Source organism: Bufo bufo, chromosome 11, assembly GCF_905171765.1.
Source record: "Bufo bufo chromosome 11, aBufBuf1.1, whole genome shotgun sequence".
NCBI lineage: Eukaryota > Metazoa > Chordata > Amphibia > Anura > Bufonidae > Bufo > Bufo bufo.
In genome coordinates, this window is record NC_053399.1 from 43,835,878 (window position 1) to 43,863,711 (window position 27,834).

The 27,834-nt window shown below is 44.2% G+C and overlaps 1 protein-coding gene across 3 annotated transcripts in view; it reads right to left on the minus strand.

Annotated features, from left to right (window-relative positions):
- MIPOL1 (mirror-image polydactyly 1) overlaps positions 1-27,834 on the minus strand; it is a 384,033-nt gene that overhangs the window by 230,470 nt on the left and 125,729 nt on the right. For all 3 annotated transcript variants that reach the window (XM_040412311.1, XM_040412310.1, XM_040412313.1), the window contains one exon: positions 14,701-14,806. In XM_040412311.1, coding sequence (XP_040268245.1) covers positions 14,701-14,806 — 106 coding nt within the window. The remainder of the gene's footprint in view (positions 1-14,700; positions 14,807-27,834) is intronic.

Sequence of the window (27,834 nt, forward strand, 5' to 3'; positions counted from 1 at the left end):
AGTGTGCTATTTGCATTTGGAATCTGTTGCTGTCAACTCTCAAGATGAGATCCAAAGAGCTGTCACTATCAGTGAAGCAAGCCATCATTAGGCTTAAAAAACAAAACAAACCAATCAGAGAGATAGCAAAAACGTTTGGCGTGGCCAAAACAACTGCTTGGAACATTCTTAAAAAGAAGGAACGCACCAGTGAGCTCAGCAACACCAAAAGACCCGGAAGACCACAGAAAACAACTGTGGTGGATGACCGAATAATTCTTTCCCTGGTGAAGAAAACACCCTTCACAACAGTTGGCCAGATCAAGAACACTCTCCAGGAGGTAGGTGTATGTGTGTCAAAGTCAACAATCAAGAGAAGACTTCACCAGTGTGAATACAGAGGGTTCACCACAAGATGTAAACCATTGGTGAGCCTCAAAAACAGGAAGGCCAGATTAGAGTTTGCCAAACGACATCTAAAAAAGCCTTCACAGTCCTGGAACAACATCCTATGGACAGATGAGACCAAGATCAACTTGTACCAGAGTGATGGGAAGAGAAGAGAATGGAGAGGGAAAGGAACTGCTTATGTTCCTAAGCAAAACACCTCATCAGTGAAGCATGGTGGTGGTAGTGTCATGGCGTGGGCATGTGTGGCTGCCAGTGGAACTGGTTCTCTTGTATTTATTGATGATGTGACTGCTGACAAAAGCAGCAGGATGAATTATGAAGTGTTTTAGGCAATATTATCGGCTCATATTTAGCCAAATGCTTCAGAACTCATTGGACGGGCGCTTCACAGTGCAGATGGACAATGACCCAAAGCATACTGCAAAAGCAACCAAAGAGTTTTTTTAAGGGAAAGAAGTGGAATGTTATGCAATGGCCAAGTCAATCATCTGACCTGAATCCGATTGAGCATGCATTTCACTTGCTGAAGACAAAACTGAAGGGAAAATGCCTCAAGAACAAGCAGGAACTGAAGACAGTTGCAGTAGAGGCCCGGGAGACCACCACCAGGGATGAAACCCACCGTCTGGTGATGTCTATGCGTTCCAGACTTCAGGCTGTAATTGACTGCAAAGGATTTGCAACCAAGTATTAAAAAGTGAAAGTTTAATTTATGATTATTATTCAGTCCCATTACTTTTGGTCCCTTAACAAGTGGGAGGCACATATGCAAACTGTTGTAATTCCTAAACCGTTCACCTGATTTGGATGTAAATGCCCTCAAATTAAAGCTGACAGTCTGCAGTTAAAGCACATCTTGTTGATTTCATTTCAAATCCATTGTGGTGGTGTATAGAGCCAAAAATGTTACAATTGTGTCAATATCCCAATATTTATGGACCTGACTGTATAATTTAAGTATGACTCAACTCACTCATGCGCTAGGGACAGTGTTGCTGAAAACGAATAATAGAATAGGGAGAGTGTATCACCAGTGAGAGCACTGGGCTTGTTTCCATCTAGGGGTGATGGGTGACAATGACACCTGAAGTGTGTTCCTTATGGCTACTTTCACACTTGCGGCAGAGGAATCCGGCAGGCAGTTCAGTCACCGGAACTGCCTGCCGGATCCGGCAAAACATATGCCAACTGATTATATTTTAAAACAGATCAGGATCCTGATCCGTCTTACAAATGCATTGCAAGAACGGATCCGTCTGTCATACGGACAAACGGATCCGTTCGATTTTGTTTCACATTTTTACCGGTCTGTGCATGCGCAGACCAGAAGGACGGATCCGGCATTCCGGTATTTTGAATGCCGGAAATGGCACTAATACTTTCCTATGTAAAAATATGCCGGATCCAGCATTCCGGCAAGTATTCAGTTTTTTTGGCCGGAGATAAAACCGTAGCATGCTGCGGTTTTATCTCCATCCTGAACAGTCAAAAAGACTGAACTGAAGACATCCTGATGCATCCTGAACGGATTGCTCTCCATTCAGAATGCATGGGGATAAAACTGATCAGTTCTTTTCCGGTATAGAGCCCCTAGGACGGAACTCAATGCCGGAAAAGAATAACTCTAGTGTGAAAGTGCCCATTTGTCCAGTCTACTCCGTAATCTCGTTCTGGTTGCTGTAACTGCAGAAACCCTGCTTCACAAATTTGGATGTTGAAAACGGAAGCAGAGTTTTCAGCGCTTTTGTGTCTATCTCAGGATATTCTGCCTTGACTTCCAGAACGTTGCAAGATTTCACGTCTCCAACGTACTTTGCGATCTCAGCACGGACAAGGTTGATTCTCCAATCTTGTTCACAAATGGGTCACAGATCCATTCCTTCCTAGTTTGCGGGTCTTGTGTGGTTGGAAAGTAACGCTCAAACTCTTTTAAAACCTGAGATAAGTAATTTTACAGCAGTTGGTGGAATGAAGGTCCAGGCTCAGTCTCTTCCAAAATCCGTGCTAATATTTGAAACATGTCAAATATCCCTATTTTCACTTGCGGTCCCCACAATTCCAGTTTGGCTTTTAATGCAGCCACTTTGTCTGCCAATTTGAAGACAGTCACTCCCCTGAAGTGACAGATTGAGTTTGTTGATCAAGCTGAATATGTCACACAAGTAAGGCTGCTCTCATATATGCGTTTTGGCATCTCAAGAGGTTCTCAAAACATGACCAAAATGGCTCAGTTTTGATTACACATCAGTATGCATCCGTTCCGTTAAGATGCGGTTGTGTGAAATCGAAATGGAACAAACCGGATCCATCACTAAAAACAATGTAAGTCAAGGGTGTCGGATCTGTATATAACAAAAATGTTTGTGCTCTGCGTCCATCTCTTCACAGAGCTGCTCGAAGAGACGTGAGTTAAGGGCATGCACTTTTATTTATTACTTTAACCTAGGGCTGCAGTAAACGATTATTTTAGCAATCGAGTATTCTATCGATTATTTTTACGATTAATTGAGTACTCTAATAAGAAAAAAATTATTAATAGACTGTTTTCCTGTATAAAAACTCATCAGACCCCCTGCCATCAGTCTCCAACACCCTTCGTTCCCCTCTGTGCGATCAGCCCAAGTGCATCAGTTCCCCACCCCCCCCGTGCCATCAGCTCCACTATCCACCAGTGCCATCAGCTTCCCCCCGTGCCATCAGGTCCGTTCCCCAGTGCCTTCAGCTCTCCCCCACCACAGTGCCTTCAGCTTTCCCCCACCGCAGTGCCTTCAGTTCCACTCCCCCAGTGCCATCAGCCCCTCAATGGCATCCATTGCCATGTTCCCCACTCCCCCAGTGCCTCCATGCCATCCATTGCCATGTGATGTCCCCCACTGCCATCAGATCAGCCCCTCCATGCCATGTCCCCCCACTCCCGAAGTGCCATCTGTCCCTCCATGCCATCCATTGCCATGTCCCCCTCCCCCAGTGCCTCCATGCCATCCATTGCCATGTGTCCCCCTCCCCAGTGCCTCCATGCCATCCACCATGTCCCCCTCTCCCCCAGTGCCATCAGATAAGCCCCTCCATGCCATGTCCCCCACTCCCCCAGTGGCATCAGATCAGACCCCTCCAAGCCCTCCATGCCATGTCCCCCACTCCCCCGGTGCCATCTGCCCCTCCTTGCCATCCATTGCCATGTCCTCCTCCCCAGTGCCTCCATGCCATCTGCCCCCCTCTCCCAGTGCCTTCATGCCATCCACCATGTCCCCCACTCCCCCAGTGCCATCAGATCAGCCCCTCCATGCCATGTCCCCCAGGGCCATCAGCCCTTCTATGCCATCCATGTCCCGTCCCCCACTTCCCCAGCGCAATCAGCCCCTCCATGCCATTTTCATCCATGTCCCCCAACGCCATCAGCCTCCTCCCCGGCAGATCCGTGCCCTGCTAACCTATACTTACCTTGACTGGCAGTGCGCTGACATGGAGTCCGCATAAGACTGACCACATCTTCTTCCCACTTCCTGGCATGCACTGGGCAGGACCTGACGTCACACACAGCGTTGACGATGTGTGCACGTAAGGCCCTGGCAGCGCGGTGCGGATGGGAGGCCACGGAGCGGTGAGAGGCTTCTCTTCACTCATGCTCTATGGTCATGTGATTTAAACGAATCCTCGATGCAGGGAAACTGCATGGAGGATTTTTTTGCATCCATTACATCGATGAATAGTTGCAGCCCTACTTTAATCACATCTTTTAAAACGCTGTCAAGTTCAGGTGACATTTTTTGGCTAGCCAGCATTTCTCTATGGATGACAGAGTGCGTATACTCCCATTCAGGTGCAACCTCTTTTATCCGATTAGTTAAACCAGAAACCCGTCCAGTCATGGCAGCTGCTCCGTCGGTGCATACACCGACACAAAATTACCAGTTTAGTTTGATCATCCAAAGACTTGAATAGTTCTGCAGCTGTGGTGTTGGATGGCAACAATATTGCACATAATATATCCTCATGCACATCCTCATAAAAAAGTATATCGCACAAAAACAAGCATTATTGCCTTGTTGTCAACGTCAGTAAACTCATCAACCTGGATTGCCACTTATCAGTACGGAGTAGGGTTCTGGCTGGCTCAGTGTGATACCTTAAAGGGGTTCTCCAGACTTTTAATATTGATGACCTATCCTCAGGATAGCTCATCAATATCAGAACGGCGGGGGTCCGACCCCCGGCACCCCACTGATCAGCTGTATGAAGGGAAGGTACGCTTAGTGCGTGTTCGCCATCTCCTTTCTCTCTTCCTGCTCGCCATAGACATATCAGCAGGATAGGTCATCAATATCTGATCAGTGGAGGTCCGACACCCGGCAGCCCTGACAATCCACTGTTAGAAGAGGCGATGGCGCTCGTCATCAGTAATATTGGAGAGGAGCAGTGCTTGTACCAGCATCGCCTCCTCAAACAGCTGATCGGTGAGGGTGGTGGGAGTTGGGTCCCCACCGAATAGATATTGATGACCTATCCTGAGGATACGTCATCAATATGTACTGGCTGCAGAAACCTTCTGTATGGAGGCTTACTGGAAGTCCTCCATGGTATAAAGACTTATTGGCAATGCTCCATTGGAGACGAATATGCAAAAAGTTATTTCCCAAGGAAGAGAACCATCTCGCCAGCACCACCTCTTTCAAGTAGCTCACTAGGAGTCAAAATCTGACTTTCCAACAACAGTACTCTCTATTGACAAGGGGCAAGCAACCCAAAACAGTTGTCTAAGCATGAATATCTGGCTTGGCCATATTCCCTTGTTAAAGGGCACCTGTCAGTAGATTTCTACCTATGACACTGGCTGACCTGTTACATGTGTGCTTGGCAGCTGAAGGCATCTGTGTTGGTACCATGTTCATATGTGCCCGCATTGCTGAGAAAAATTATGTTTTAATATATGTAAATGAGCCCTTTTTACTCCTAAAGCCTCTGCTCTCTGCAAGTGCTGTGTCCTCTGCACTTTGATTGACAGGGTCAGGCAGTGTAAACTACATCATGCCTTGCCCTGACTTCTCCTAAAGTCAAAGTGCAGAGGGTGCGGCAGTTGCAGAGAGAGCAGAGCCTCTAGGTGCAATGGTAACGCCCCCGTTGCTCCTAGAGACTCATTTGCATACATCAAAAACATCATTTTTCTCAGCAATGCGGGCACATATGAACATGGGACCGACACGGATGCCTTCAGCTACCAAGCGCACAAGTAACAAGTCAGCCAGTGTCATAGGTACAAAACTGCTGACAGATGCCCTTTAAATCGCAAGGCTTGTTGGAAAGCTGGATCTTGACTCGTAGGGAGCCACTTCAAAAAAGGTGGTGCTGGCGAGATGGTTCTCTTCCTTGGTAGGTACCGCTTTGCATATTTGTTTCCATGGAGCATTACGAATAAGTCTCTATACCATGGAGTACTTCCAGCAAGGGCGGTATTAGGCTGGCCAAGGGTCGGCCACATCATCGCTAACAAGCTTTCGTAGGAACGCACGTTAGTGATGATCTGCTTAAGGTGCTGCTAATTAACGGATGAACGAGCATTTGCTCCTTCATTAGGTAATCACATCTTTTATACAGTCACAAAAATAGTTGTTTGCCAGGAGCAGATTGTGCCGTCTAATCACACTTGGCTGCCGGCAGATAATGATTCTGTATGGGGCAGAGCGATGGCATTAGTGATCTCTTCTTCCCATACTGTGGAGGAGATCACTGCATGTAAACGCAGCGGTCTCCTTCACTGACGAGCAGGCGATTATCGGGAAACAACGCTTCCTTTCTGACAATCCTTGGCCTCATCTGCCAGTGTCTCTCGAAGGAGATTCAGCACCCTGCCTCAGCAAACAATCTATAGCAAGCAGCCGAGATGTGTATTATAAGGAATACTATACCCCCTGCTACAAATTATGAGGATAGTAGAAGTTACTAAAAAAAAAAGTCCAATTCCAAATGTAACTACTACACTTCTAAAGGGATGATGAATAGGTGCTGTTTTGACTATGTTTTTTTTTTATTTTTCTACACTAGCAACTTCACTTTCAAAAACTTCCAAAAGAAAATAGATGTTTTGCAAAGTATAGTGTAATTCATTCTGTCCAAAAGCCAACTTTGTGGCAAACAATATCCATAAATATCAATAGAAGAGTGCCACCTTGTGGACAAATAATCATGGATATTAGTTAACAGGTAAAATGTCTTTTTGCTCGGTTGAAAGGTGTTCTATTAGATAGGAAATAAGAACCGCTGCTTCGGTGGGCACCATGCCTGCTCTGGCACCCTTACAAGGCCTATAAGGAAATTGGCACCAGAGAATCCTAAAACAAGCTTATTTCACAACGATTTCCCTGTAGTCACACTTCTTTGCTAATACTAGGCCTGATTAATCATTAGATTAATGTTACATAGTTGTGGTTTTGCATTAAATTAATAATAACGTAGTATATAATAGAAGAAGTATGTATGAGATCTCAACAGAGCTGATCTGATCTCAATTGAGCCGAGCTGCAATACTAGACACAACCTATGGACAAAGGTGGCGCTGTTTCTGGAAGAAAGGAGTGTTTTCTAGTCCTGTACAACCTCTTCTCAGCTTGGACAAAATTGGCCTAGCCATATAATGCTATATTTCCTTTGCAGGAAAATAGGTGGCCAGCTGCAACCTCATCTGGCAATGTCTACTTTTCCCCGGGAGGGTTCAGAAGTTGGATCTCCGAAAACACCTTCAGATCTTTAGACCACCATTAAAGCCATATTTAAAATTGGAATTCATTGAAGGCCATCTCAAGGTCCAAATCTAAAGGCGACTATACACATTAGATGTATGTTGGGTGAACCCACAGATTCCGGTGGGACTTTGCGCCCATCTAATGTGTATTCTGATGTCAATGGCAGATGCCCGGGGAAAGAAGGGTCAGGCATGTTGAATTTTAAGATGGCTGAGCCTTTTGTTCTCACCAGAGGTGTCTGTTCCCCTCTCCTCATTCAGAACACTTGGCTGAGCTTGCATAGAATGGCGGTTCAGGAGGAGAAGCTGAGCATAGTGTATGGTCGACTTAAGAAGTTGCTTGTAATAGGTTGCACTTAATATGTCATGAATAGGTCATTGAACCCCTTGGGACAATGTCGCAGGTGAATCTTCGCATCTCACTGAAGCTGGTTTAACCTGCAGGTCTATGGAAAACCACAGATAGCAAAATAACCAACTAAGCTCTGCTGCATCTTTACAAATCTATAACTTTAATGTGGTTGTCCAAGTGTTTAAAACTGGTGACCTATTAATCCTCAGGATAGATCATCAGCATTTGATCGATGGTGGTCCGACTTCCGGGACCCCCGCTGATCAGCTGTTTAAAGGGGCTGTGGTTATCCGATTACGGCCGCCGTCTCTTATTAGGCCAGTGACATCAGGTTCATAGGTGCAGCTCAGTCCCATTCAAGTGAATGGAGCGGAGCTGTAATACCAAACATGGCCGCTCTCCAATGGATGATGCTGAGCTTGGTAATCTGCAAGGAGACTGCGGTCGCTCACTTGAGAGTCTCCTCAAACAGCTGATCGGAGGGGGTCTGGGGTCTTCGGCACTCACCAAACTGATACTGATCACCTATCCTAAGTCATCACTATCAGAAACTCAGAAACCCCCTTTAAAGTGAAATGCAGACACCATCTTTGTGTTAGATCATTCCCAGGTGCCAGTACTGAAGGCAGTGCTGCTACTGACACAGGTTGGGACAGTCTGTTAGAGGTGCCTTGGGCATCCAGGGATCCGCTCATTATTTGCATAGCAATCTTCCTTTGTTCATTGTGAACATACTGGAAAGGTCACGATGTCTTCTGAAAACATGTCCCCAAAATATTGTCCAAAAACCTGACTGAACATTAAGCTTATATTACACTTGCAGATTTTGCAGGCGACTGTTCCTTCCCAGCAATCGCCTTCTCATCAGTGAAGGAGACCGCTGCTATCACATGCAGCAATGTCCTGCTCATTATGGTGACGAGTGATCGCTAATGCCATCACTGTTTGCCGGCAGCAGATCGCGATTACACCGCACGATCTGCTGCTGGCAAACGGTAATTTTTAAACATTGTTAGAGTTTCCCATTACCTGATAAACAAGCTGGTTATTGGCGGCAGTATTACACTGCCAGATCATCGCTGCGAATGCTCGTTAGCAATTATCTGCAGGTGTAATATAAGCTTTGTACTCAGGGAATATAATAAAATGCAAACGGTTCTTATGAAAACGTGTGACTTTAAGATTAAATTTGGAGGGGGGGGGGGGGGGGGGGAGTGATTTTATCCTGACCAATATTTTTAAGTCAGACATTACCGCACATGAAGACAATATGGATTTTAAATTACACCATGTAATACTTCACTTCACCTGTGGAGGCGCTGCAGGGAAACTAAACACCTGCTGCATGGTTGGCCCACATATCACATATGATCCCCGGATGATCCTTATTGATTTCTTTTTTTGGTTGGGGGAAATTCCAATTACCAAAGCCTGATAGGAACGTTACAACTCAAAATAATAAATATTTATTGGTGATAAATACCTAAAAACATAGGGTGCACAACCCCAACTTATTTACAAAAACAGGCTTAAAGAGGTGTTCACACTGTATGGTTAGTGAAAATGCACCAAGCACCATACAGTGAAAACAATGGAATTAGTGGTGTGCTGGTACCAAAAAAATGCGCCCCCACGTTATCGTTCACGATCCAATTGTTGCACCTCTACTAACAAAAGAAACGTCTGATGGCCAACCCACAGGAGCCACTAGTGTACCTACAGACGGGCGTCACAGGACTGATTAGCATCTGTGCTGCCTATGACTCACTATAACCGTCTCTGCAATACCCTCACTTGCGGCTACTGCCACCAATCATTATGTCCCTACTACTGAGAGACATTTCATGTGCATGGCTCAACGCGTTTCTGTGCCTAAATATCGCTGGCACTTCATCAGGATCCTATTGAGAGAGGAGTAATAGAATGAAGAACCGCACTCAATTCAATGGTCTCTGGTGCCAATCAAGGGCTGGGGACAGCCAGTGTATATATAACGAAAATTGAGGTACTCAGATTTAGGTTGTTGCAATCAAACTTTTTTATTAATTTTTTTCAAGTTTTTGCAGTGGTTTCATCCAAAAGCCCAATATTAATCCTTGGTACAAACAGTATATTTAGACCAGATGTTTCGGTCATTTCAGACCTTCATCAGTGGTCACATTTTTTTATCTGTTCTGGCAGGGAGGTTTGGACATCAGGGCTTGGATGACGCAATTACATATCAGTCACTGCCTGACTTGATCAGTGACACTCGGGTTAGAGTATCGGCGCTAGGATGGCCACGCGCAGCCACGTGAATGCCAGAATTTAAACGGCCAACACCCCGCCCCCATAGGCGTGGCTACGAGCGGCCTACCAATCAGATGGGGGACAAGCTCCGTACTAATCCGCCAGCAGGAACGCCCAGAGAGAGAATCCAGGCCACAGGGGAAGTGCCGGTGGCACCTATATACAACGGGGAAGGACCCCTACACTGCCGGAACTCATGCTGTAAGCACCTCCATGATGAAGATGTCATACTGATGACACTGCAATCTGAATGTACATGTATCAGATAACACGCCGATTATAGCCATGTGTAGTGAGACTGCAAAAGATACAATATGTCACTAATCAAGGAGGACACATGATACATATCATTCACACAGTCTCTTTAATACCCTCACTTGCGGCTACTGCCGCCAATCATGTACATGGCGCAACGCGTTTCTGTGCCTAAGTATCGCTGGCACTTCATCAGGAGCCTATTGAGAGAGACGCAATTACATATCAGTCACTGCCTGTATTAAAACACACTGTATCATTGACGAATGCCAGTCAATACACTACTATAGATATAGGGGACAAAAAGGCATAGCACATAATGATGTAACAGTCACCAGCCATGTCCCCAATATTGAAATCATGGGGAAGATGTTGATATGGAGGGCAGGAAAAAAGATCAAAGAACACATCCAACATTTAATAGTGAAGGTGGCTCTTCAGATAAAAGATGCAACCGAAATAGCATCGTTGAGGCCAGTGGGCTCAGTTGTGTTAAGTCTGAATATCCACTGGGCCTCCTTTTGGAGTAACAAAAGATCCCAGTTGCCACCCCTCGGGGATCTTTTAATCTGTTCAATACCCTGGTAGGTCACAGATTCCACCCTTCCATCATGGCACTCTTCCACATGACGTGCTATAGGTGTGTCATGGAGTTTAGCTATATCCGAAATGTCATCTCTCATAGATGGGAGAGTGGGCACCCTGTGACCCTGAAAAAGGTAATACCCAAAGGGCAGTATTTGAGGGTCTGGAGAAATTGTTCTCGCCTATCTGACTTCAGGGTCCGCTGCTAGGGAATTACAGCATAGATTTGTCAATCGCGGATATCCGCAAAGTGTTTTAAAACAGGCGTTCCAACATTCCCTGAGTGCAAATAGGGAACAGTTACTTTGTCCCAAGGTGAGGGAACAACGAGATACCACACTCAGGATTATTGGGACTTATGAAAAATCTCATAAGATAGTAAGAAAGATCCTGTCTGAAAATTGGGATATCCTGCTAACTGATCCTGATATCGGCAGCATCATTCCTGTGTATCCTGCAATTACATATCGCCGTAGTCAGAACCTACGGGATTGTCTCGTTCACAGTTTTTATCAAGATTCTAGCCAACAGATGTGGTTACAGAATACTTTGGTGGGAACCTTCCCATGTGGATCATGTAAATATTGCAGATACATCCGAAGGAGAAAGTCCTTTACTGGTAGCACCACCGATAGATCTTATTACATCAGATCATTTATCAATTGCGAATCGGTGGGGGTGGTATACCTCATGTCATGTATCTGTGGAGTTAAGTATGTTGGCAAGACCAAGCAGTGAGCAGAGATGACGCATTGGTGAGCACATTTCGGATATAGCTAAACTCAATGACACACCTATAGCACGTCATGTGGAAGAGTGCCATGATGGAAGGGTGGAATCTGTGACCTTCCAGGGTATTGAACAGATTAAAAGATCACCGAGGGGTGGCAACTCGGATCTTTTGTTACTCCAAAAGGAGGCCCAGTGGATATTCAGGGGGTGTTGGCCTAGGGGGGGTGTTGGCCCTTTAAATTCTGATGTTCACGTGGCCGCCAATAAATATTTATTATTTTGAGTTTTAACGTTCCTATCAGGCTTTGGTAATTGGATTTTTGATAAAGGGACGTTTATACCGTTATACTTTTATAGATTTTGTTAGTTTGGGGGCAATTCTAATACAAAAGCATTGCCTAAAGAGACCAACCCCTATATATTTAAAGAGAAATCGGTCTATTAACGATGTGATATAGGGGCTGGTGATGGACCCCCTGTATGACTAAGTGAATTTACCATTCAGGAAGATCGGAAAGCTGGGTGGCAATGTTTAAGGAAGCTGTAGTGACACATTTAGTAAAGAGAAAAGCGATACAATGTAACGCAGAACTGAACACCTTGAGGACATCTGACTGATGACCGTTTTCTCATTTATGGTGGAAATCACCCAAAGAAATGTATTGTGTGTAGTTTCTGGAAGTCAGACATGTTACGGGTTGACATATAATAGTAATTCACAGTCCAGCAGAAGCTCATGTCAGCACAGGCCTGCACATGTCTTCACTTCGTCCTCTCTACACTGATGGGACGTATGTAAAACAATCTAATTTCTGCAGCCGCCTCTATGAGCTCCAGGAGACCGCTCATCAGTCCAAGCATTCCTGGAAGATCTCATCGGCAGATTAAAATTCATCAGGAACATTGTGGATTTGTACCTTCTCTGTGTCCTTTCGACAATTGGCATTAAAGCATACTTGAGTTGTGTAGATGAAAGCTGAAGGCGATAGGACCATATCAACAGAAGGTCCATCCACTAACACATACAGATAGGAAAAAAGCTTGTCACGCTATAAAACCTGCAGAATGTAGCAAGAGAAAAAGTGGTAAACTGCACTCTGCATGCTATTGTTCTGTGTTATCAGCTCCCCAATACGTCATTATTCAGATACGTTGCAGAGATGTGTGAACAGAGCGTATACGGAGGCACATGAGGTCTCTGTGAACCTGTATAATGGCCACCATTTTTTTCTAATGAAAAAAACTTGCATATGCTTTCATAAGGAACAGGAGGTATATAGACTTCGAACTACCATATATAGTGTATTCGGAAAGTCTTCAGACCCTTTCACTTTTTCATATTTTCTTATGTTACGGCACTCAATACCTCAGAAAGACAAAGTGAAAACAGAATTCAAAACAGCATTTTTGCTAATTTATTAGAAAGGAAAAACTAAAATTTGGCATGGTCATAAGTATTCAGACCCTTTTCTATGACAATTGAAATTTAGCTCTGGGGGCCTCCCATTTCTCGTGATCATCTTTGAGACTGGTAAGGGTTGAGGGAAAGCTAAATGGAGCAAAGTACAGGGGTATTCTTAATGAAAACCTGGGCCTCAGACTGGGCCGAAGGTTCACCTTCCAACAAGACAATGACCCTAAGCACACAGCCAAGACAACACAGGAGAGGCTTAGGGACAATTCTGTGAATGTCCTTGAGTGGCCCAGCCAGAGCTGTTACTTGAACCCAATCAAATGTCTTTGGAGAGACCTGAAAATGTTTGTCCACCGATGGTCCCGATCCAACCTGACAGAGCTTGAGAGGATCTGCAGAGAAGAATGGCCCAAAATCCCCCAAATCCAGGTGTGCAAGCCTTGCAACATCATCCCCAAGAAGACTGGAGGCTGTAATCACTGCCAAAGGGGCTTCAACTAAGTCCCGGGTAAAGGGTCTGAATACTTATGTCGGTGCAAGATTTTAGTTTTTCCTTTTCAATAAATTAGCAAAGATTTCTTACCTCCTTTTGGGGTATTGTGTGAAGATTGATGGGAATTTTTATATTTTTTATATTTAGCACAACATAAACAAAAAAGTGAAAGGGTCTGAAGACTTTCCAAATGCATAGTGCTTCTAAGGCTCCATTCAGCTTGGAGGTTAAAGGGCAACAATAATACAGTCGGAGGAAGGATACAGAAAACTACAAAACATTGAGGCCTCTTTCACACCAGCGTTATTGGAGAAGAAGTACGAAAAGAAAGGAAGTGCCAGATTCGGCACATAACAGACTTGAACTGGAGACTCCATTTGGTTTCCATCCAGGAATCTGCTTTTTTAATAGAGAAAAAAATCCTGCAATGCAGGACTTTCCTCCTCTGTTTTTGTTGGAATCTGTGACGGAGGCTCCGAATGAAGCCTCCGACGCCGATGTGAACAGGCCCCTAATAAGATTATTCTTTATTGTAAGTGCTTTGATATAATTACACAGCTTTTTTAGGGATCTTCTTTAGTACAGGTGACCTATCCTTAGTATAGATTATCAATATCAGATCAGTGAGGGTTGGATTTCCTGGACCCCTGCCAATCAGATGACTGCAGAGAAGGCACCACTGTGGAAATAGACACAGCTCCATACACTGCAAAGTGGCCATGTCTGGTTACTGCAGCTCATATTCCCATGTACCGGAAGGAGAACAAAGCTGCACTTACTGGGCAGCAACCCTACCAATCTGATATTAGTGACTTACCTAAGCGTAGGTCACCAATATGAGTCCTGTAAAAACCTTTTTAAGTAATTTCTGTAAAAGAAACACTCTATATGTAATTGCCACCATTGCCCTGTTGATAGGGACTGCCGTAAGTATGTCTGAGCTTATGGGCTGACATGCTGAACTATGCGAGCGGAAAGCCAAAAATTGTCCTACCAGCTATAGATACAAACTGTCTACTGTGATTGTACATTCATTCAGAGATATACCTATAAAGCCCCAGTCGTACCAAAATCAACACCGCAAAATGACAAATGTGACACGTATGAACCACGGTGCAGGGTTCTTTCCCATTCCCCTCCTTTCTCCGGCTCTGTATTGTTCAAGACCTTCCAACTAAACAAACAAGCTCTTTATGATTGGATTGACATGGTGCTAACACAGACGCTAATGCCCAAATCAGCCTGAATACAGGTAGAGTTCTCACTAAGACCAGTACCAGGATCTTAAAACACAGAGCCACACAAGCACTTCCAAACCGCCAACAGAAAGTCCAGGAAAAAAAAAAGTAATTCCTTTCCCCTCCCTGAGCAAAATATTACCTTGCATTAAGTGAGCCACGTCATTTGTGCAGGCGCGAGTTTCATCCACGTAAGGCTTCAAGCCTGGTCTTACCCTGCAGACTTCTCGGCTATCTTGGCCTCCGTCGCTTGTTCCAGCAGCTGCGCATCCAACTTCAGTGTTTCCAGGTCTCTCTCTTTGCTCTTCAGAGCTTCTCGGAGCTGAGAATAAACAGGGAAACCCAGCAATCAATGGCTGATCATAAGAACAGGCTCTGCAACCTTTCTCCTTGTTTGCACATCCCATCTCCACGCATCTTCGCAGCAGAAAACAATCTGACGGCGGCAGCGTACTTTAGTTTATAATGTAAATGTTTAGCATTTAGAGTAAAGCCTCCGAGGCTAGGCTACCACTTCTTAAGTAAATGATGTAACGGGACTGGAGAAAACTGATGGAGGCGCGAAACCTGCCCCTAAGAGGTCATGTGTGAAAATGAGACCTTGTATTAAAGGGGTTGGCTGGTTTGGAAAACCCACTTTTAATGAGGGATTCGGGGTTAAGAGAGGCTACAAAAAGGACCCAACGTGTCCATGTCATGTATTACGCGGACAGCTTATTGAACTGGATGAGAACTGTTTAATACTTATTTTCACCGCAGCTGGCACTGCAGGACACTCTGCTGCCCGATTCACCACATATTACTACCGAATGCTGGGGGTTCCAGCAGCAGAAAACCCTACCATCAGCTGACAGTGCTAACAAAAAGGGATTGTCCAAAGCTAAGAACCCTTGTAAACTGATATCGTACAAATTCTATTCTACCATTTGTCACGGTAGTTATATTTGCTGCCAGGTAAAGCAACCACAGCAGTAGTAACCTAGTTTTCCTTTAAAGGGCATCTCTCAGCAGATCTGTCCCTAGGGACACTGGCTGACCTGTTACATGTGCACTCAGCAGCTGAAGGCATCTGTGTATGGTCCCATGTTCATATGTGTCCGCATTGCTGAGAAAAATGGTGTTTAAATATATGCAAATGAGCCTCTAGGAGCAACGGAGGGAGTTGCCATTACACCTAGAGGACTCTGCTCTCTCCGCAACTGCCACGTCCTCTGCACTTTTATTGACAGTGAAAATTAATCACACCTGACCCTCTCAACAAAAGTGGAGAGGGCGCTGCAGAGAGAGCAGAGCCCTCTAGGTGTAATAGCAACGCCCCCATTGCTCCTAGAGGATCATTTGCATATATTAAAACATTGTTTATCTCAGCAATGCGGACACATATGAACATGGGACCAACACGGATGCCTTCAGCTGCCAAAGCGCACATGTAACAGCTCTCTCTCCCGACTTCCCCATACGCAGGTTTGGCTCAGCCGAACATTTATGTGTAATTAATAGGGAGAGAGGAGAAAGTCGCTGCCAGAGACTTTTGGTGGGACCTTATCTCCCAGGAGAACAAAAGCATCAGGTGGAAATATTCATTTTGCCTGATCCTTGCCGATGTTGGGGGAGAGTTGGGAGCTCCCCATACACATTAGAGCGCCAGCAGAACACACTATTCATGGTGTAGAACAGTAGACTAACGTGTATGAAGGGCCTTTAGTCCTAAAACACAGCCTATTCTTATCAATTCATAAGTAGACAGGCTGCAAATGGAGCCACCCAGCCTTCCCAAAAGCAGTTGAGCAGAACTGATACGTTTTCACACTTGTAACAAGGTTTATTTAGGAAGTAAATACCCTTGGAAAAGTCACATCCATCCTTATTTTAACAGGGCAAATCTGTAGTTAACACCTAGATTAGCTAAATGCATTAAATCCATGCAGGGATTAGCACTAGAAATCTACCCGCTGCCTCTGGGTGTCTTGACGTCATTCTATTAAGATGCATCGGGGTGAGTGCCACCCAAATCTAACTGCTGGAATCAAATCCAACCTGTTTAATATTTCACCACTTTGGATTTTCATTGGATTCACAATAAAGTATATAATAATAGAAATAATATAGGAGGTGGACAGGCAAGTTAGTTAAAGAGGTATTTAATTCTTGAACTATGGGCATAAGGCATGATTGAACTGACCCCTGTTGGTTTCTAAGTACACAAATTGTGTCCCAGGTGGTCATCTACTTCACCTACCCTTCATCCTGACCCTGTCAGTGGAGGGTCTGGCCTCTGGAACCCCTGCTGAACCCAGAGAAGAAAGGGGCAGGAGCACCTACTGTGCAAGTGACCTGTAACACAGCAAGTATACTCTAGCATTGTGCTTGGCAATATGTTGCATAGATCTTGCTATGTTTGCACCATCTCAGGTTGAGCAACATATCTGCAGCCAACTTTAACCCAACATTGACATCACCCACATGGAGGTCTACCTCATACGCTCACCAAGTGCAACAGGATAAACAATAGAGCGTTGATGTGCCATAACGGACATTACCTAAGAAGACCATGTTTGTGGCCTCCTTGTCCAAGTCACATGCATCTGAGATACAATGCGGCTATGGTCACTAGCTCAGTGAGTGATGTTTTAAAAGCGTATGACAGGGAAAACTCCATTGAGCTCACTACACGCCTCTTGACCTCTTAAGGGATTTGCTTATGTATTGCTAAATTAACAATAAAAAAAAGAACTGAACATCTAAATGTTCATGGCTTGAAATGGCGTAAAATTAGTTCACTGTAAGATGTAATCATAATTGGGTTTGGGACTGCAGGACCCATCAGTAGGACTGGACCTTGCCAGTAGGCTTAGAGTTGCCGGGACTGTGCTCACTTTCTAGGCACTAGGACAGCAAGCAGCCCTGTACTTTAGACGATGTAACAGGTAAAATGGTGTCATTCAATGATCTCCCAAAGCGCAAATAAAGGTGACTAAATAACTTTGCCTATTAAGGAGGGCATACACGTTAGGTAGAGGTAGGTTGATGGTTGAATGGCCAATCATCTGGTGAATAACCATCAATGCTGATTCAGCCATATGCATTTTAGTCCATACTGGCCGTTACAATTCAAACTGGGCAAATTTTCAATGATACCCGGGCATTGGAAAACTAAGACAGTCGGAGTCATCAGTCAAATAAAATGATTATTTGTTACATTTCACCCACCAATCAATCATTTTGGTTAACTTTGTCTATTTTGTGCAACCTATATGTATGGCTACCTTTAGCCTCTTTCACTGGTGAGACCACTTCGCCATACAAAAACCTCCCCGCAGCCTAATGAACAGGAAAGCTAGTGTTTAAGGTTTAGTGGAATATTACATAGAGAGTTTTTTTTGGGGGGAATATGGGCACACTTTTTTTCTTAGATTGTCTGGGGTAAAACCAATAGGAGAAAATAGCATCTTCTAATCACAGAGGGTAACTAGATTACAGAATTTTTCCAGGAATTTTATTTGATGGCTTATCCTCAGAATAGGTCTTTAATATGAGATTGGTGTAGGTCCAACTCCCGGCACGCCCTGCCTGATCAGCTGTTCGAGGAAGCCACCGCGGCTCTAGTGAAAGCCGCAGCCTCTTTGCCGTTTTACCCAAGCATGGGCCTGAGCTGAAGTTTAAGCATGTGACGTGATGTCACTGCCTAGAAGAGCGAGGGCCTAAGTGCTCACGCAGTGCAACGGCATCTTCATACAGCTGATCGGTTGGGGTGCCGGGAGTTGGACCCCTGCGGATTTCATATTGATGACTTATCCTGAGGATAGGCTATCAATCAAAATCCCAGAGAACCCCTTTCATCTCCGGAACAGGTTTAAAAGGACATCATAAGACCAGGTGCAACCACACAGCACCAATAGGTCAAAAGTCAATTCAAACAATCTCTACACTGACATCATTGACAGGTCTGGAAGGTCAAAAAAGTACCACTTACAAGGTCCTGCGGGAAGAAGGGAAAGGCCCAGCAACGTCAAAGCTCTAGATGGCCTAAAAAGTTAATTTCCACATACATTGAATTAAAGTTGATCACAACTTGAAAAAGGTTGTGTGTACTGGTTTCATGGTATCCTAATACCAAATAAAAGTGTGTAGGTATAGAAAAAGGTGAACTGCTATCTGTTGAGAAGGAATAGTGTGGGCAAGGTTATTTTTTCCTTTGGATTTCGTCACACACACCACTTTGTACGGCTGGATTTGTTCCACAGTCAGGTAACTCAGGAAGTCAGTCTTCACCTTGGATAGTGCTATCAGCTACTTGGCCTCCAAGAGGCTACACCATGTCAGATGGCACATGCAGAAGAGATAAGGGCATACCTAGCACCTAATCTAAAGGTGGGGCATTTTATGACTACTGCTGATGTTTCTACACACCCTGAATGATAACCTGCAAACCTATACAAGGAAGATTCAAAAGTTGAAAGCCATTATAGACGGAGCGTGAGTAAGGACAAAAAACAATAGCTGCCTGTTATTTCTTTGTGTGACGTTATTAGTATTGGAACGGGTTACAGGTAGTGAAAGCTTCTGGTCATGTCAAGCTCGGTATAATAAAAGAACAGCACCCTGTAAAATCAAAACGTACAAAGAGCAGTTATAATTCTAGGAGCCAAGTAAAGCATTCAGTGAGTGATCGGAGATACATCCCAAGTGGAGACGACAACATAGTGGATACAATGGCTATGTGGTAAGATCCACACCAGAATACACGTCTTCCCTGTGCCTGTGGTCATGTTACTGTCTGTCAAGTAATAATAGTGGAATGCATTGTTTAAAGCATCTGGTGAAAGAGGAAGCACGATATATAACACAATGAACCTTGTGAACTCCGACACAGCAGGTCTATGCGGGCGACAAGCAGGAAGGGAGTAATTTTTTATTTATTTTTTGTGTCACACTTCTGACATCATGATAGTGTCGCCACCAGTGGAGAGAACTCAGGCAAAGGTAAGATACAGAGTAGGTATGCACCACCTATGTTGCAAGTGTTGCATGTGGCTTACAATGCCTTTCTATGCAACCTCAGCTATCTATGGGACTCTCATATTTGGGGACTTGAGAGGAAGAGATGAGATGGCTGCACATGAATGCGTCTCTTTCTACTGTAGTACATGAGAATTGAGAAATGTTAAGTTGGACCTTCCACCAACTACAATATAGACAGCTGCACTGACACCTCAACTCCTCTTCTCTGGAGTGCAGAATGGGAGAGCAGAGAACCCTCCTTCTCCCAATAAGGGCTGATTCACATGACCACGCTCGGTCCAGGAAACATGGGTCGTGTGTCAGACACATCTCCCAGAACCAACCATGGCCAACGGCGGACTGGCCATAGACCCTACAGGAAAATTTTCTCGATGGTCAATGCCCAGGGGGCCACCCAAGCCCAGCATTAATTTAGGAACATCAGGTACTTATGCACTTGACCGGTGGCACTGTGCTAATTGGTTCTGCTAGGGTGGTATTTTGTGCTGCACTAAAGTATTGTAGGCCCCTACTTCTGTTGGCACTGCCTACTTGTGTATGAGCTGTCAATTTGGATCTGCCTACAACATGGGGTCACTTTTAGAATTTTCTAGGGCTGCTTTAAGTTCCCACTCCGTCCCTGACAGTGGCTCACCTGACCCGAACTCACTGCATCAGACCCATGATCAGATAGGAACTGATTGTATCATAAAACACTATGATACAGTCAGTTTTGGTCAGGGAACAGTGGTTGGTCCAGGAGATGCAGCCAACACACGGCCAATGTTTCCCACACCAAGCACTGAGTCGTGTGAATCAGCCTTAGGTGGAAGTCCCAGGTGTGAAACCTGCACCTATAAATGTACATCATATAAGGTCATTGTGTTATGAATGTGTCACATGAAACTATCTTTTTAAGTTTTCATCGTGGCCCTTGGGAGTTGTACAATCTAACAATGTGGCCCGTGGACCATCTTCTACTACCCTACAAGTATGCCAAGACGCATTCTGAGCTTTTTACCAGTACCCATAATGAAGGCAGAGTAAACATAAGTGCAGCATTCAACCCATTTTAACCAGGATTTTTTGTAAAAACTGTGTGTGGGCTGGAAAAAAAACAACTAGCATAACATCACTTAGCTTGGTTTACCAGCCTATGAGTGTGATCACTCATCTGATTGGAGTTCAGACTGGTTGTCTTAGGCTAAATTTACACAGAGAATTTTCAGCGCTGAAAAAAACCTCATGTGGAATCAGTATTAGGGTTTTTTCGCTTCCCTTTTTTCCTGACATGTTTTTTAGCACAGTTTTTGGTGTGGTTGCGGCGAGGATTTTCATTCCTGGCCATTTTCAATAGAAATTCTGGATGCAGAATCCCTGTCAGGAATAGACAGGACACTTCTTTTTTCAGCGGTGTGGTTTTTAAAACCGCAAGCAGAGAAAAGGAGGGCAGTATGGTTTAACATGTGGATTCCCCATTGAAGCACATACACTTTGGGTGCGGAATCCACACCAAAATCTGCTCCCAACATACAGTTGCAAGAAAAAGTATGTGAACCCTTTGGAATGATATGGATTTCTGCACAAATTAGTCATAAAATGTGATCTGATCTTCATCTAAGTCACAACAATAGACAATCACAGTCTGCTTAAACTAATAACACACAAAGAATTAAATGTTACCATGTTTTTATTGAACACACCATGTAAACATTCACAGTGCAGGTGGAAAAAGTATGTGAACCCCTAGACTAATGACATCTCTAAGAGCTAATTGGAGTGAGGTGTCAGCCAACTGGTGTCCAATCAATGAGATGAGATTGGAGGTGTTGGTTACAGCTGCCCTGCCCTATAAAAAACACACACCAGTTCTGGGTTTGCTTTTCACAAAAAGGATTGCCTGATGTGAATGATGCCTCGCACAAAAGAGCTCTCAGAAGACCTACGATTAAGAATTGTTGACTTGCATGAAGCTGTAAAGGGTTATAAAAGTATCTCCAAAAGCCTTGCTGTTCATCAGTCCACGGTAAGACAAATGTCCATAAATGGAGAAAGTTCAGCACTGCTGCTACTCTCCCTAGGAGTGGCCGTCCTGTAAAGATGACTGCAAGAGCACAGCGCAGACTGCTCAATGAGGTGAAGAAGAATCCTAGAGTGTTAGATGAAGACTTACAAAAGTCTCTGGCATATGCTAACATCCCTGTTAGCGAATCTACAATATGTAAAACACTAAACAAGAATGGATTTCATGGGAGGATACCACAGTGGAAGCCACTGCTGTCCAAAAAAAACATTGCTGCACGTTTACAGTTTGCACAAGAGCACCTGGATGTTCCACAGCAGTAATGGCAAAATATTCTGTGGACAGATGAAACCAAAGTTGAGTTGTTTGGAAGAAACACACAACACTATGTGTGGAGAAAAAGAGGCACAGCACACCAACATCAAAACCTCATCCAAACTGTGAAGTATGATGATGGGGGCATCATGGTTTGGGGCTGCTTTGCTGTGTCAGGGCCTGGACGGATTGCCATCATCGAAGGAAAAATGAATTCCCAAGTTTATCAAGACATTTTGCAGGAGAACTTAAGGCCATCTGTCCACCAGCTGAAGCTCAACAGAAGATGGATGTTGCAACAGGACAACGACCCAAAGCATCGAAGTAAATCAACAACAGAATGGCTTAAACATAGGAGAATAAGCCTTCTGGAGTGGCCCAGTCAGAGTCCTGACCTCAACCTGATTGACATGCTGTGGCATGACCTCAAGAACATTTCTGAACTGAAACAGTTCTGTAAAGAGGAATGGTCAAGAATTACTCCTGACCGTTGTGCACGTCTGATCTGCAACTACAAGAAACGTTTGGTTGAAGTTATTGCTGCCAAAGGAGGTTCAACCAGTTATTAAATCCAAGGGTTCACATACTTTTTCCACCTGCACTGTGAATGTTTACATGATGTGTTCAATAAAAACATGGTAACATTTAATTCTTTGTGTGTTATTAGTTTAAGAAGACTGTGATTGTCTATTGTTGTGACTTAGATGAAGATCAGATCAGATCACATTTTATGACCAATTTGTGCAGAAATCCATATAATTCCAAAGGGTTCACATACTTTTTCTTGCAACTGTACTCCATGGTATGTGGGCGGGGATAGGCATAGAGCAAGGGAACTTAATTTTCATAATCTGAAAATGAAAATAAACAGAAGACTTGGATAATAGACCGTGTGTGTTAAGTGGGAGCTCCAAACTGTCTTAAAATTGATTAGAATTCAGTTTAAAGGAGATTTCCAAGATTTTTTGGAAATCGATCAGCTGTTTGAGAAGGCACCAGAGGTCACAGTAGCGCAGCAGCCTTCTGTCAGCTGACCAAGCACAACACCATACATTGTATAGCGCCTGTGCTTGGAATCACAGCTCAGCCCCAGTCACTGCAATGGGGCTGAGCTGCGCCTTGGCCATGTGACCAATCAAAGTGACGTCCCATGGCCTAGAGAAAGCTGCAAGCAGGTCGTGGCGCTCACTGTGAGCGCCTTCTCAAACAGCTGATCAGCGGGGAGCCCGCAGTCGGACCCTGACCGATCAGATACTTGCCAGCTCTCAGGAGAACAGAGATGAGTGTTACAGATCGAGCCATCAGACAGCTCCTTACTGTGAAGGGAACAGAGCAGCCAGCAATACATGGGAAAAAAATGCAGGCTGCAGAAGATAGACAACTGTACATTTTTAATAAAGACCAATTGGAAAAAAAATGTTTTAGCCTAAAATAAATCTAATGCAATAATTAAAAAATGCATTCAAAGGTGTCCATAGCTTGTACATCTCTAACTTCTGTTTCTTTTTTTAAGGATGAGGAAATATAAGTTATAAAATAGAGAACTGTGGACGCACTAAGACTAGATTAATTATTGATATTAAAACGGATCGTCGGAGTCTGAAATACCACCTCTGGCTGGTAGACCTTCCTGTTTTTTTATATATTGTTTCATGCTGGCATGGAAACCAACCTTTGCTGGTTGTAGGTTATATCAATGGTAAAATGCGCTGTTCCTTATTAAGGTATATGTTGACCTAGCTGTCATCTCCCTGATATCGACTTGCCACTCTCCCGGATGAGGTTTTTATTGCTTCCCTGGGAAGACAGACTGTGAATACTTGTAATATTGCGGTAATCTGGCTTTGCCCCTACACTTTCTTACTGCTCAAAAGCCATATTAACATTTCTGAACCAGGGAGAAGCCTTTATACAGAAATGCTCCTTTTTTCGCTGCCTGCCAATCTGAGAAAGACAAGCCGGTGTCTCTCCCTCTCAGGCTTTTCTCTAATGACGTCAATAGACTGACAAAAGCTGAAGACTCAGTAGGTAAAAGGGTCCACCATCCTCATCTCGTCAGTAATCGGGACTACTGTATGAGTGCGCATCCAGAGATGCCTGTCAATCACTCAGTAGGACCGCCCACTGGACTCCTAAGACCAGAATGAGAAAACGTTTAAATGAGAAAATGACAAGTTACTGAATCTTTTCCCACATCATAATAGATCGGTCTGCTCAGCTCCTCCTGCTCTATAACATGTCAATGGCACAGCATTTTCAAAGTTACAGGTTTACTTTATAGGGAATAGGTCACATTGTTTTTGCTAATTAAGGCTACTGTCACATCTGCGTTTTCCTTTCCGGTTTTGAGATCCGGCAGAGGATCATAAAACCGGAAGAAAACGCATCCGTATGAATAATACCACCGGTGGCATCCGTTCAGAATGGATCCGGTTGTATTATATTGAAAATCTGGATGCGGCATCAAATAACATTGTAAGTCAATGGGCGCCGGATCTGTTATTTGCGTGTCTGAATAAACCGTATCTGGCACCATTGACTTACTTGTTTTTTGATGCCGGATCTGTCATTTTCAGCTTCCCATGCCGCACACAAAGACACTGCTTGCAGCGGTTATCTGTCCGATATGGGAACGCAATAAAATGGAACAGAATGCATTCTGGTGCACTCTGATCTGGTTTGTTCAGTTTTTTCCCCATTGACAATGCATGGGGACAAAAGTGAAGCTTTTTCCACCGGTTTTAAGATCCTCTGTCGAAAATATGTAAAAGTAGCCTAAACTAAGCATAGTGTCCGGTAGCGGTAGCAGAGACATTTAAATCATTACCATTCTTATAGTAAATCATAGCCACAATTAACAGAAAAAGTGGTTCCAAGACATAGGCAAATGAGCTGTTCAGAAGACTAATTATGGGTCCTTTCCCATCAGTGCACCATTGATCTTACCGCTGCTCATTAAGCCCCTCCTATCCTTTGGTGATTGACCGGGCCAGTCTTCTGAGAACTAGTCTTGCCAGGTCCTGTAATCCTGCACACGTGCCAAATTTTGGCGCATGCGCAGTACATCATCTCATTCCTGTCCTGGAAAGAAGTGTACTGCACATGTGCAGAAATTCTGGTGCACAACACAAATACAAGAGTGCGGGGCCAGACTAGAGCAGTTCTTGGAAGGCTGGTCCTGTCCATCACCGAGGAATAGGAGAGGGCTTAGAGACCTAAAGGAAGGCACAACGGTGCACCGAGTGGAAAGAGCCGCCCCCTCTGAACAACTCATTTGCATATGTGTTCAAACTGCTTTTTGTGTTAATTGAGGTACCGGTTTACCATAAGAAAGGCAACAATTGACATGTCTCTGCTAGCGCTACCAGACACTGTGCTTGGTTTAATAAGCAAAAACAAGACGACAGACTGAATTGTGTTTTCAATCTAAAAAGTTTAAAAAATTCTAAGCGGATTCATTTCTTCATATTTCTTTATAGTGGGGTGAATTTACTAAGGGTGTAATATTTTATGTCTGTTTTCTTTCATTCTGCGTTGGGTACTTAGTGCCAAACGTATCAAACGTTGCATGTTGCTTTATAAATTTGGAGCATCTTAAAACTTTTGTCGAGAAATGTTACTCCAGTTTCCTACCTCACCTCTACCATTACTGAAGTAGCGTTGGGACTGGAATATGTGGTGGAAAGATGCAAAAAAGGTTGCAAAATTTTTGTCGCTAAAGCTATATCCCCACATGGCTTTTACTTTCTACATAGGAATATGATAAAACTCTAGAATTAACTACATACTGGAAACGGAGCTCAATAATAATACAGTAATACAATGTGTTACAAGGGTATTTCCCCTTTTGATTGCAAGAGATACAGAATACAATCAAGGAAGGGGAAGACTATGAGTAAAGCCTCATTCACACGTCAGTGTTTTCGTCAGTGATTGTGAGCCAAAACCAGGATTCAATCTTCCACAGACGTAAGGTATCCTTATTCACAGGTCCGCAATTTCGTTCCGCATTTTGTGGAACGGAATTGCGGACCCATTCTTTTCTATAGGCCGGCAGCACGATGTGCTGCCCGGATCTGGAAGAGCAGATCCGCACTTCCGGGTCCGCAATTCCGATCCCGAAAAAAAAAACATGTCCTATTCTTGTCTGCAATTGCGGACAAGAAAAGGCATTTTCTAGGAGAAGGCCGGCGATGTGCGGTCCGCAAAATGCAGAACGCACATCGCCTATGGGAGAGTGAATGGACCCTAAGGGAGAGATCTGCACCTGTTCTGTGTTCTGGTTTTGGCTCACAATCGCTGATGGAAATCACTGACCGAACACTGACGTATGAATGAGGCGTAAGTGTTGCTAATATTCCTTGTTTTTCCAGTTAGAAGTTACTTGTCTTAGGGTACATTCACACGTCCGTAAGTGTTTTGCGGATCCGCAAAACACGGACACCTGCAATGTGCGATCCGCAATTTGCGGATCCGCACATCACAGACACTATAATAGAAAATGCCTTTTCTGGTCCGCAATTGCGGACAAGAATAGGACATGTTCTATTTTTTTCTGGAACGAAATTGCGGATCCCGAAAAAACGGATCCCGAAAAAACTGATGCGGATCCCGAAAATGTGGATGCGGATCCAGGAAATGTGGATTTGCATCCGTTCCAGCCCCATTGAAAGTGAATGGGTCCGCAAATTGCGGAACGAATGCGGACCCAAATTACGGACGTGTGAATGGACCCTTACAAAAAGTTTTTCTATTGTTTTAGCAGGTAGAGAACGGATGACCATTCTAGCTACTGCATGGATGTTTTTCTGACAATGGGTCATATTATCATCTATGAACTCCCCTTCAGTCCATACAGAAAAAAAATAATAAAACCCCTTAATTCAGTGGTGGCGAACCTATGGCACGGGTCTAGAGGCGGCACTCGGAGCCCTCTCTCTGGGCACCCGCACCCTGGTAAAAGTCTATGGTGCACCAATATGCCTTAGACTTTTCCTGTCATACATCAGCGCAGGGCGCGGTATGAACAGCGCAGGCAGCGCAGTGAATGTAGGCAGGATATTATAGCTAAATGATAAAGTACATGGAAGATATTCTATATTGGACCGTAGCATTCAGGTTAAATTGCAGTGTCGGCACTTTGCCATAAATAAGTGGTTTTTGGGTTGCAGTTTGGGCATTGTAAAAAGTTCACCATCACTGCCTAATAGGACTCGTATTGTGCTAGGATCTATGGGTTGTCAATCTGCCTGTGCATGCTCTGAAGGCCTCAGATGAAGTTTTCAGCTTCACCGAGAACACATGCCCCACTTACATGGAAGCAGAATAATCAGGCACCCGCTCTCACATTAATTATAGGTTTTGGGTCATTATTGTCACAGACTTTGACAGATTCAGGTATCAGTCTGTCATTATATCCTGAGGTCACATACGTGTATTTCCAGCATGCAAGGACCGTCCAATGATAAAGCTGTTTTTGACACAGTCAAGTAAGTATGTCAAGCATCTGATGGATCTAGGAAAGCATTATGTGTTTGCTTTTACCACGGTCACATAAGCAGGACAACCCGTTATGACATCAGTGGATTGTGGAAGTATTGTGTCCTGGCCTGTGAAACAGTCTATATTTCCACAGATGTACTGCTAATCTGCACTTTACACTTCATCTATATTACCTCTGCCATGAAAATGTAGACAATGGCTTGGACGGCCGCAAACCCCAACGCTACCAGGATGTTTACATGAGGTTTAAAAGGGTTATCCAGGCTTTTAAAACTGATGGTCTATCCTTAGTAAAGGCCATGAATATTAGATCGGTGGGGGTCTGACTCGAAAGATCCGCAAAACATGGATACTGGCTGTCTATTAGAACAGTCCTATCCTTGTCCGTAATGCGGACAATAATAGGACACGATCTATATTTTTGCAGATGCCACAGAACAGACATATTGCAGCCCCACTGAAGTGAATGGGTCTGTATCCGGGCCGCAAAAAAAAAGCGGATCGGAGGC